Genomic DNA, 12,138 nt, shown 5'->3' on the forward strand with positions numbered 1-12,138 from the left:
GAGGCGGGCGCAGCGCCCCCGGGGAAAGAGCTCAGCCCCCCGGGGCGCAGGGACCGCCGTGGGTCCCCTCCGCACCGCCACCTCGACCCACAGCACGAAACCCTCCGTGGGAGGCCGCCGTCCTGCGTGGGGGCTTCCCCCTGTCCGTCCGTCCGTCCCCGCCCGGCACAGCCTTTTCGCCCTCCGCCAGCCCCAGACATGCTCCTTTGCCGGGGCTGTGTCTGTCCCTCCGTGTGATGCATCCGGCGTGGGGGGAATGTCTCGGGGTTGGAGACCTTTTTATTATCGCCCCAGTTGTTATCTTCCCCGAAGCTTAGTAGAACAACTGTTATCCTAATGAGTAACACAGTATTTCCGTTGACTTTTAGACCTGTTCCCGTCATTATTCACTTTTTTTATTTTAAAATGAAACCAGTGTATCAGTAAAATTGAATATTTTATTGGATCTTAAATTATTCAGCACAGTGGCTTCTCCGAATCCAGTAACATTCACGCAGTTGCAGCGAGCATGTGATAGCTTATGCAATATGTCCTTGTACCTGCAGTTTATGCCCAAAGTCTTTTAAGCAAAAGATACTGCGTCTGCCACAAAGTCTGGACTTGTCATAAATACTTTGCATGGGGCTTCTGTAGGACTTCTCATAGTTCGCATCTGAGACATATTTTCATCTAAGTCTACGGTCTTGCCATGCTTTTAGGTAACTTCAGAACAGAGATAACTTCTTAGTTTTTCTAAGAGAAGTGAAATAGGAAGGAAAAAAGATCCATTTGCTCTGTGATTGCTTAAGCTGTAATTGTTCAGTGAAAGGTTTGTCCTTGGCTTTCAAAATGAGACAGAAGAAAATTATACAGTCTTTTTTTATGCTGAAACAGACTAAAACGTTGCTTGACGCGTCTGATATACTGGGTTAATTTTGCTCACTGTCATAACGTTTACTTTTAATAGATCCTCTCAAAGTTATGATGACTGTAAGCACTGTAAGTAACTGAAACTCTTTAGAGAGCAGGTTTTGAACACTACAAAACTTTTTGTGCTTTGTTTGAACATTACTTGCTGATGAGTCCATTTGCATAATGTGTACAATGAAAACCCATGGTAGTGTCATCTCTGCAGTGGCCAGTTCTTCCCTGTCTTCTTTTGGGGTAAATTCCACCTGCAGATCAAAGTTAAGTCATGTAGTTCATTACTGACCCGTGTTTCAAGTCTACAAAGAAAAATACCAACTGCTTTTTTATTGGAGCTGTGAAAAGTAATGATGGAGGTCAAAATCCTGTTTATTCGTGGTATCTTAAAAACCTCTTTTGCTTTTTGTGTTTGGAACACATACATAGTAAGTATATCAGCAAGTTTTTTTTTCTGTTTTTTTTTTTAAAGGGAGAGAGAAGGAGGAGAAAGATTGAGAGGTGATAATGATGATGATGATGATGTTGATGATGATGATGGAAAAAGTCATCCCAATGGAAGACTGCAATTTTCTTCTTTGGCCAGTATGATAAATTTGCAATCTCATGCACTGTAACAGGAGTCTGCCTTCAGAGATGCATTTATATGCCTGTATATGATGAAAGTAGGCTTCAAGGGTGCAGTGACTTCTACCCCTTAGTTTGCAAGAAAGATGCAGGTGCATTTTTAATAAGGAATGTCCTTTTATACATATTTCAAAACAGCTGTAAGGTTTTACATTTGCTGTTGTTGCTGTTCCGTGGTCAAATTTGAACATAAGCCAATCTGATGTTCTACAGTGTAGTGGACAGACAGTAACTGAAAGAGTGACTACAGAGACTGTAAGAGATTATTTCAGGTGGAAGAAATACAGTGCATCTCATCTATAGTAATACAGGTTCCTGAGTGCCACTGTGTATTTTTCTAGGAACAAATAAGCCAGTACCTTTCAGAACAGTCAGTGAAGATTGGGATCCAATTAAAGGAAAACGTAATTTAAAACTGGTGGCTGTTTTAGTCTCCAGATTTACCTCATGGAATAGGGTAAGCTGATCAATCAGCTATGGTAACAGCACTCTAAGTGCATAGCAAATCGGTATATTCCATGTCTATGTGTTAAATGTCTTTGCAACAGGATCTTCTGAAGATTTACCATTTCAGCTGTCTTCATTGTGAAGCTGGTCGTTAAATTGTATCATGCGTTTTCAGTTAGCTTGATGCTGAATTTTTATGTATGGTTTGCCTAAAAGCGATATTGACATTGCCAGAACCAGGCAAATCTAGTTCTTTGTTTCATGACTGTGTCCTGTCAGCCTGAGATAAATATTTTGGAACTTTCAAGGAACTGTTTCAAAGATGTTGCTTTTTCTCCGTTACAGTGGGAACCTTCACTCTCTCTGAGGCTTAGAAGTTTCTATAAAGCCTCTTTCTGCAGCTGGAATGAGCTGCAAGGAGTAAAAGTGCTGAGAATCAAGAGAGGTAAACTGTAGCTTTGTTCTCATGTAACTATACTGAAAGACTGGAAAGATCACAGAGACTTTTAAAGACTGAGATTCTTCTGTTTTACAGAATGCCTTTGCATCTTCGGACGGCATCTGCTTCTGTGCAAACTGCTGACAGTGTGACCCTGCATAATGATTTTCACTGTTCTTTTAACAAATTACATTTGTATTCAAATTGATTTTCCATGACTGCTCATATAGCCTCCAGAAAGCATATAGCAGATATACTATTGCATCCTGTACGTGTCTGGTCAGCACAGGACAGAATTTGGTGTCCAGTCATGCATTATTATAACTGGAATTAATAGTCCAGTTGTAATAGTGGTGGTATTAGTTTTTTTAAGTGTCCAACTTCCTCTTTCTCTGCCCTTTATGTCTTTATCCTCTATGGTTTTTTTCAAAGGTTATACTTCATACAAGGTTGTGTATCAATGGTAGCATAGTGAAAAGGGGCACTGTCTTACTTTCCCTCCTCCACATTTTTCCAATTACCATCCAGTTGAAAATCAAGGAAATGATTCACTTTGGAAGTTATTTCAAAAGAGAATCACTTTTTATTAAAAAGTTCATTTTTATGCCTTGAATTAGCTGTTTGTACAGCACATGTCCATACAGCAGCAGTGACGTACTCACAGCTTGGTATCCCTTCAAGTAAAAATATCTGGAGAAGCGGCATTTAAGAAACTGCAAGAGTCAAGAAATAAATCTATGTCATTCTCAAATTTATTGTGAGTCACATAGGAATTGGCATGTTACTGTTTTCCATTTTTTAGGTTTTTACACATTTCAAACTCATGTAACCCACAGAGCCAGGAGTATTTCTGAAATCTTAAAGGATGGTCAGTGTTGTATTACAAGTGATATTGGGCTTTGTAGCATACTTGAAGCCCAGCTGCCTTGAGTTTGAAATAATATGGGTTAAACATCAAAACAGTATTAATTTATTTCAACTTTCAAAACAGGTTCGCAGTGAAAATAAGAGTTTTAATTTTTCTTGGTCAGGTGATACATTAGAAAATAAAAGGTGAGTTAAAAGATTCAGACCCAAATAAGGGTTGTAATAACCTTAACATTTGCAAACCTAAGACCTCTGGAAAATGCTGTCTTATATTGGAGGACCTACACACATTCTCCATTTAAAAGGGATGAAGGGAGAATGTGGGGGGAAAGCCAACATCAGCCTAAATTCAGTGAGTTATATCAGCCCGAGGAGTAAGTGATAATGGGTCTAAGTTTCCTTCTTTATAGGAAACATAGATCTTATGTTAGAGGGAAAGCCACTCACTGAGTGTAGTGACAGTAGGGTATGGCTAATTTTCTAATGATATGGTGTGTAGGGGGTAAAGCAGCCTTTGTGCCATTCGTATTGCAGGAGCAAAGTGTGGACCTGTTCGAAAACAGTAACTGCAATTGCGCAGCTGGATCTGGGGTATTACTGAAAGCAGGGGCTGAGCTTGCAGCTGGTGTCCCAGAAATTTGGAGGTGCAGAATTTTTGCATGTATTTTCACGGTTTGGGATTTTATCAAATGTCAGTCTCGTTGTTGGGGCAATATACCTGTGGGGTTTTTCTGTTGTTCGTGCGGGTTTTTTTCTCTTTAATCAGCATGCTGTGTTACCTTTCATCACAGTGGGGGTGTTCTTCTATTTTAAGTTTTAAAAGCTGAGAAATGAAACAGACCATGGTTATCTAATAAAGTCTCTAGCTAATAATTACAGTATGTGGTGTGTGTGTGAATGCATTATCATATGAAACACGCATGAAAACAATTTTACATACTATACAGTGGCTATATGCATACATACTATATTGTCTCTATATCCACATTTCGGATCACGTACAGAGGAATTACATTCACTTATGTGCCACACATCAAGTCTGATACTTCTTAAAAGTTTGAGTAATGTTAGATAAGACTTCATCATCCTATGAATTCGGGATGCACAGCTCCGTATTTCAAGTCAAAATTGGTTATATTCAACAAAAGCAATGAACGTCTGAGGCTGTGTTTTTAAGACTAATGATAGTATTCCTTGCTTCGCTTCACCACCTCCAGACTTTAGTAAGGGCCATTTGTAGGCAAAGGCTTTTTATGATGACAAGTTTGGTGAAGTTGTTTGAAAATACAGAAGAAAGTACTCATTCATTTGTGCCTTTTAAATGGAGAACCCTGGAGTATCTATCTTGGCTATACCACTTGTGGCAGCAGAACAGTTTTAGGAGATTTTAACCACAATATTTAAAGCAGTAAAGTCCAGTATGCAGATGACAGCAGGGAGGAGCAGCAGAAGGATAAGCAAGCGCAAGAAGATCTGCTCTCCTTGTGTTGTGCCTGGATAGGAGCTTTGCACATCCCAGCGGGAAACTAAAGGTGTGAACGAAAAATGTGCAACTGCTTCAATTTCATGGGTCGTATGTGACCTTGGTGGCCAAAAGGAAGAGGGAGCGGAGGCAGGGCCTCCACGGGACGAGGTGGGAGATTCGATGTGGGTGCTCCATGGCGCTTCTCGTCCCAGGTGGTGCATGGGAGAGTAGGGGCAGATCTAGAGGTGTAACCTGTCCGGCATGCAGTGTCTGCATCAAGTGGTGACTCTTGGGTTAAAGCGATTGAGAAATTTGCCAACCAAAAGTACTTTATCAAAACATGGCAATTCTGTGCATACAAGAGTTCAATCAGTAATCAGTCTTCCCTCTCCTACTCTGGTGTTTAGGTTGCCTGGGGCATGGACAGCATGGGTTAGAGTTGACTGTTAAGTGGTTCAGACTATGGATTTGAACCTGAGAGTTTCCAATTTTTTATTTCAATACAGGACATTTTCAGTGTTTTGCACATAAACTTTCCTTCTTCCTGTCCCACTCCCCTTGCAACTCATTTTTTCCTTAATTGTTTTCAGTTTTAAACAACACAAGGCATTTGTGCATAGCCAGATTGTGGCCCTACTGTAGGATAAAGCTACAGTTTAGACATAGAGGGCTTTTTTTTGTGTCTTTGAGTATTCTTACAATAGTAACTTTTTGACAGAGACAAAAAAAAACAAAAAACAACCAACCCTGAAAGGTGATTGCTTTGCCAATTTTTAGCTGCAGTAATTTTATTTGCCGTGCTTCTGTGTAGGGAGGCTGACAAAATTTCTACAAAAACTGCTTTTTTCCTATCATTGTCAAGATGCTGTGTCAGCCTGTATAATTATGGAGAGCTGTGACAGCAGTGCGTAAATAACAGTAATTTCTGCCATCTGATTACTCATGTCTTAGGTTTCTACAACAGTGAAACTACAACAGACAATATAGAAAATACTTTTGGATAAGATGTGTGAGTGTGAAAACCAAAAAAAATAGAAAATAAAAGATGTTTGATTTATTTTATTTTCAACATTTACATCTTTCAGTCTGTCTCTCCCTCATGTACAACAGCCTCTATCACTGCTGGATATCATTGCACACAACCAGCCCCTTTAATCTATGCTTCCTCTCTGATTTTTCTCTATTACAGTCCCATAGACCATACTGCTTTAATCTGTTTGCCAGGGTTTTTTTGTTTTTCTAGTTAAGTATTACGTTTGCAGGCAGTGGCCTGGGCTCTGAGACTGACTTTTTTTTTTTTTTTTTTTTTTTTCCCCCTTTGCAGCTTGGGCTTTTGAAATATAGAGATGGAGAAAATATTATTTGCTATGTAACTTGTCAGATTCCTTACTTGTGTGAGGAATTGCACAGGATTGCCTTACAAGGGCTTTTCTAGGTTAAAAACAAAGACCTAGTAGCTGATTGCTTTTAGATACTATTCCAGAACTATTTTAAAACCATGGAATGTCCATGTATTTGAACAATTTTAAGGGAAGATTAGATTAATACTCTGACTAGTGTACAGTGTGAATGGGGAAATCATGTACTGTTGTCATGGGAAGCAGCTAAAATGACCTAGTAGTTCTCTTCTATGGTACGTCCTATGTATATTTCTTTAATGATGCTTTTGTCTAATTTCTTTGATGTCTTTTTTATGGCTTACCTTCTGATCTCATACAAAATGATGCATCCTTTATAGGTAGTCCTTCAGGATAAAGATCAACCTCTTTAATAATGGCTTTCATTTTCCTGGGTGTGATCGAGCTCATCCTATTGTAACCTCTTGACTTGCTTCACCAGGCTTCTCTTTAACCTGGTGTCCTTGTTCAAATGCATGTTTTCTGTTAGAAACTTCTCTAAGAAATGCTGCATTTTTGCACTGTTGCACACTTGCACATACATGTAGACTCTGGTTCCTTCCTATGGTGGTTTTACTTAACACAAACTCTTCTCCAAATACGGGTCTTCTGGTTCAGCCCATTACTAAAGTCATAGTGGACAACCAGAGTGCAACAAAAATGGTAATTGAAGCAATGTCAGACATACTTGGGAATGTACTCTTAGAGATGTATTTCTGCTTTCGCGAAATCTGTTGGGGGGAAAAATACTAAATCAACATTCTGAGTAAAAACCCTGAAATCAGCTGGAGTAAGGTGTGGTTGACTATATGTACTGCCTTCATATTAAGACTATGTCTGTATTGCTTCACACAGCAAGAGCAGTTACTACTCCAGTATGCCTCAGTATCTTTCAGTGTAGTTGAACAATTATGTGCTAATATGCATTTAAAATGCTGAGTGTGAGTAAAAGTAGAGTAGTAAAAGGTGCAGCTCTGACCTGTGGGTCAGAGCCTCTTGGCCCTTGGAGCGGTGAAACAAAGGTCTAGCCTGTAGGAAACTTCCTAAATCTCTATAGTTTGTTACTGCTAAGCATGTGAGATTTGACAGTATAGGCAAGCCTATCTAATTTCTCTTTGCCACTGAATTTTCCCTAATTTCAGCACTGGTGATGGTCTTACGCAGAGCAATAAAAAACATCATTTCTATGCCATGCTAGTTTTCTGGGCAGGAGCAGGCAAGCCCCAGTGCTCGTGCAAGGATGAGTGATGAGAAGAGGGAGGGAGGAGCGAGTGACACGGTGCTGTTGGACACCATATGTGTCCTCACCTGGTTCCTTCAGGGCGAAGTTAGAGATAGGTTTCTCGGTGACAGCTTATGCATTTTTTGCCAAGAAATGTGTTTCTGGACCTACCCCTCCAGGTGCTTGCTGGTTCTCAATGTGTGAATGTTCCAAGTCTCTTTTTCAGGGCTAAACAGGTGAACTTAAACCATGTTGAGCAGGGAGACATGCTCACTCGCTCCCCCACCCTACCCTAAGGCACAGAATGCCACATTTCTCCCTGCCTTGTGTATAGCTATGTATCACCCACTGTGGAAACCAGGTACAGAAATAAGATCCAGGAGTATGCACTGTGTTCCTGTCTGCCTTGCCTTGGCATGACTGTAGGCAGAGGAGCAAATTCTGCATTTCTCCTGCCATCTCCCAGTACTGAGTATCTGTGTGCTGCCTCACCATCCTGGGGCCAATCAAGTGTTGATTAACTAAGCTGTCCTGGTAGGTTGTTTTGATGAGGACAGAGTACAGTGTTTTTCTTCCCTAATTATTTTGTGCCAAATATTTATGTTACGGATAAAGATCCCTCCTTGGCCATGCAAAGCAGGTGAGGCTCAGGAGCTCCCTGCATGCTCTCAGTAGAGTGGGAGGAGCTGCCTGCCTTAGAAATTCTGCCCTGGCGTATTTCTAAGCAAGTAAACTGCTTTGAACCACTGGTGAGTAGACGTGGTTCTAGCTCCTCCATTCAGACCGACTAAAGGCTGAGCAGGAAGAAGGAAGAAGCCAAAATGAATGAGTAAAATCACTACATGCTTCATTTACTTCAGGAGGAAAAAGAGAGAACTCTTCAAAATGTTAATACAAAATCTTTTTTGTTATTTGCTGCACAAGGACGTCAAGTGTGTGTATGTGTGCATGCTGAATCTGGCTGCTGGATTCAGCTGGACAAAGCCTCATCTTTCAGCAAGTAAACAACCTGATCAAGAAGCGGTGTGACCTTCCCAAGTGGCAGTGTCCCTTTAGCCCAGCTTCACACACCAGCCCTGTGGGAGCTGTGTCTCTTCCTAGGGTTTGAGACCAGTGATTGACTAATTTTGACCACTTAGTCTGCTGCTTGGTTGTTTTTGAAAGACAAGTTCTGATTTTTTTAATTTCCTGTAGAAAGCAATAAATAATTAAAAATAGGTACACTGGTTTCTTTTCCAGTGATGAATTGTGGTTATGGCATTATACTTGTAGAAACATATGAACAGAATTTTAAATCCCAACTAAAAATTTCCTTTTAAGGCAGAGGAGGGAAGAAGGAATATCCCAGAACTGTACCCCAACTTCACTGGAATAAAGGTCAGTCAGATTTAATTAAAATCAGTGTTCTGAACTGAGCTTTTCCTCTAGAGCAGCACCATTTTTGGAGCTGAAGAATTTTAGCAAGAAATACAGGAAGTTTTCTTTTATGTTTTTGGAGATTCAGGAAGCTAGTCTTTCACCCTATAAATGTTGTAGTCTGGCAGATAATCATAAAGTCTTTTGCTAGCGTCTTTCATAGCAATCTTTTGTCTCTTGTGTCACATCAAGCTTTTTTTGCCCCCCCCGCCCTTTCTTCTTGAAGTGTGTGCACCTTCCAGATGATACAAAGAGCATCCCTGAAGTCTGAAAACAAAGGTCAATACATCACATAGGAAGGCATCTATCTTTAAGAGAAATAATGAGATTTGATGACTGACGTCTGCTAAAAGCCGTGATGTTAAGTATCCTGTAGTGCAAGCTCCTGCACTGCAAGCATTGCAGCTGCTTGCATGTACATTTCATTGTGTGTGTGACAAGTGTTAGTATACTGGTAATATTTACCCAGAGAGTTGCAGGGATCTCACAAACAGGTAATGATCTGGAATTGCTGTTTCAGGAGAACTCTCAGTTAATGTTATTCAGTGTTCCCACTTTATTACTGTATATGCAAGAGATTCTCATTTCTTTTTCATTTTCAAAATGAGGTGTTAGAAGCTTTTAAAATTCAAATTGCAAATGCCCAGTCTGTTTACAGCATGGTATATATATTTTGTAACAGTTGGAATAATTTTTAAAAGCCTTTAATACAGGATGTCAGAACAGATTTTCTGTAGAAAGAGCAGCTTCAGAAAGGGTATAGTTTTGTTCTGCCCCATTTTCCTGTTAAGATACAACAGTAAAACTACTGAAGATTTTAGACGTATTACATCTGTTCTTTGAAAGAGAACAGCATAAAAGACATAAAATTACTGTTCTAGTAGATTACAAGCTGTAGTGTGTATCTGTTGAAATTGCCTTTATGGAAGGTGCTTCTTCTAAGTTGTTGTAGTTTAAAAATAAAATACTAACTTCTTCAGGATCATACCCTCCCTGAGCAATGAAATAACTCTATCGCCTCTGCTCTTCAGCCACATAGGCTTTGCCCAGAGTTTGGGCTTTGGGGAGCAGCCTGAAGGTCACAGGTGGGCATCAGTCCACCAGTGGCTGATGAAGGAGTAGGGTCAGTCCTATGCCATGTACTTCCCATTGCTGTCTGTGTGGAAAGGGAGATTATTTAGTTTTTACCCTCTTTAAGGCATAGTAGATCCCTTATTTTCCTGGTGGAAATGAGGACTTGGAAGAAATTGTATCTGTATGGAGTTTATGATTCTTGGAGGAGCATAGATGTGTCACCACATGATCCTGTCAGAGCTCACAGGTAGTCTGGTTATATGGCAGTGGCATGAATTGTAAGAGGGATGTATTAGCTGGGGAAGATGGGTCATTACTGTACTACTGTGCAATTTTTTTGGTGGCTTTTGGCTTTTTCTAACATATGTATACCTACTAACACAGGACAGATCTTCATATAGTATTTATGTTCTGCAATATTCACCAAAAAGTGAAGAGTGGTGGTGGTGTTTATAGACAAAACAGGCTTCTGCATTCAGTACAGGTGTCTCAGGCTTTCCAAAATTTTTCTGGGAATGTTCCTCTGCATTAGAAATTACTATATTTATCCTTGATAGCTATGTAGTGACCTAGTTTGTTTATCACAAACTACCCTGAATTTTTAGACTACGTTCACTGTTGTCTGGAATAGTAAAGAAGAGGCTTATTTATTTATTTATTTATTCATTCATTCATGTGTTTTTGTGGGAAGAGGTGTAATTCTTTTCTGTTTGGCTGGATTTTTTGTTTCTTCAACCTTTAGGTTTTTATGAGGTCCTACTTTTTTCCTTTGCACAAAGGTTTTACATGGAGTTTTCTCTTTTCCTGGAACTCTCTGATAATTGAAAGCTTTCTAATAGTTCTGAAAATTAGCAGTGTTACAAGCCATAATGGCCAAGAACTAGAGTCAGCTGCAACCGCTGTGCACTCAGGGCAGGAAATGCAGACAAAAGGCTTCACTGTGTCAAACACAGTCTTTTTGAAAGTGTTTTGCAGGTTTAGGATTTATATTGTACCTTAACCCACTGCTTCTTTTCTCTGGACTATTATTTTATCCCTTTTTCTTTCTTTTTTCCATTCATAATGTTGACCTGACTTGAACTTCTGGATTTTTGATTTTTCAGTTGATGGTTCAAAGACCAAGGGCCCTGGTAGATGTTAATCCAAATTTGACGTTGAAAGTAGGTTGGTCTTCAGATTTAACTCTTTAAGGAATATAGATTCTTGTGGCTTCTCTTGATTTTAATAATGCAAAGACACCTCTTGTGAATACAGAAGAATAACTTTACGCCAAAGCTTGCTCTAGATTAATGTCTGCAGCTTTGCCAAAACTATTATCTATATTGCAAGCTGTTACTTCATGTCCAAACCGAGTAATTAAATCTTCAAATCAGATGTGCGGGTTTTTATTATTATAAACATAGTTTAGGATTCCATGGGTTCAGAGAACCTTCAGGAAAGAGCTGTATTAGAGCTTATTAGAGAATGGGCTAAAACCTCTCTGAAATTTTGATTTGTTATATTACATTTTCAGATTTGGACTCCTGTCTCTCACACAAAAACAGAGAGAAAAACTGCCAGGACTGCATTAGGTGTGTTTGAGCTTTAATCACTGCAAGTCTGTTTATGATCTGATCTGGGGCCCTTAATCTGGGTTGCTTGCCAGCAATTACATAAAACACCTATCAACTTTTTTAATACTAAATGGTGAAATTATCCTTTTGCAATAAGCCAGTTGAGTAACACTATGTGTACCTGAAATGGACACCACTGTCTTTCAAAGGTGTTGTAGGTGGCCATTTACTCTTGAGAGAACATGGTTATATGTGCCAAACGAGACTGCCTTTGGCATGGGCTGCACCAGCTACCCTGGTAGACCAGAGACCTTGAGGGAGGATGCTGCTGCCCCAGCCTCAGGCTACAGAGATGGTCAGGGGAGGGACGGTGATGGCCTTGCCTGCCGGGGTGTGCTGTCTGCCATCAGGGAGGACAAACAGGAGATTGACAGGATCTCGCAAAGACCCCACAAAGCCAACAGCTCGAGTCCTGTGTTGCAAGGGAGGAGGGAAATCTAGAGGACCCCCTCCCAATGAGCTGTGGATAGAAACTTCAGTGATGGGGGAAGCTGGAAACTCATCAGTTCTGATATCACATCTCAGCCCTCTTCACCACCTCTGGTTTTGCAGTTACAGGTACCGACCAAGTTCCTGAACAAGGCAAAAAAGGAGGATGATAGTTAATGGAGATTCCCCTTTGGGGGGTGGAGGCACCTGTCTGCTGACCTGATGTCTTGTCTTGGGTG

At 40.3% G+C, this 12,138-nt stretch overlaps 1 protein-coding gene across 1 annotated transcript in view; it reads left to right on the forward strand.

Moving 5' to 3' along the window:
* Positions 1-12,138, forward strand: part of EDIL3 (EGF-like repeats and discoidin I-like domains 3) — a 302,894-nt gene that overhangs the window by 44,705 nt on the left and 246,051 nt on the right. The window contains exons 2-4 of the mRNA XM_010578088.1: positions 1,376-1,488; positions 1,872-1,987; positions 2,323-2,422. Of these exons, the coding sequence (XP_010576390.1) occupies positions 1,376-1,488; positions 1,872-1,987; positions 2,323-2,422 (329 nt within the window). The remainder of the gene's footprint in view (positions 1-1,375; positions 1,489-1,871; positions 1,988-2,322; positions 2,423-12,138) is intronic.

Source organism: Haliaeetus leucocephalus, unplaced genomic scaffold, assembly GCF_000737465.1.
Source record: "Haliaeetus leucocephalus isolate CR32 unplaced genomic scaffold, Haliaeetus_leucocephalus-4.0 Scaffold598, whole genome shotgun sequence".
In the NCBI taxonomy this organism is placed as follows: domain Eukaryota; kingdom Metazoa; phylum Chordata; class Aves; order Accipitriformes; family Accipitridae; genus Haliaeetus; species Haliaeetus leucocephalus.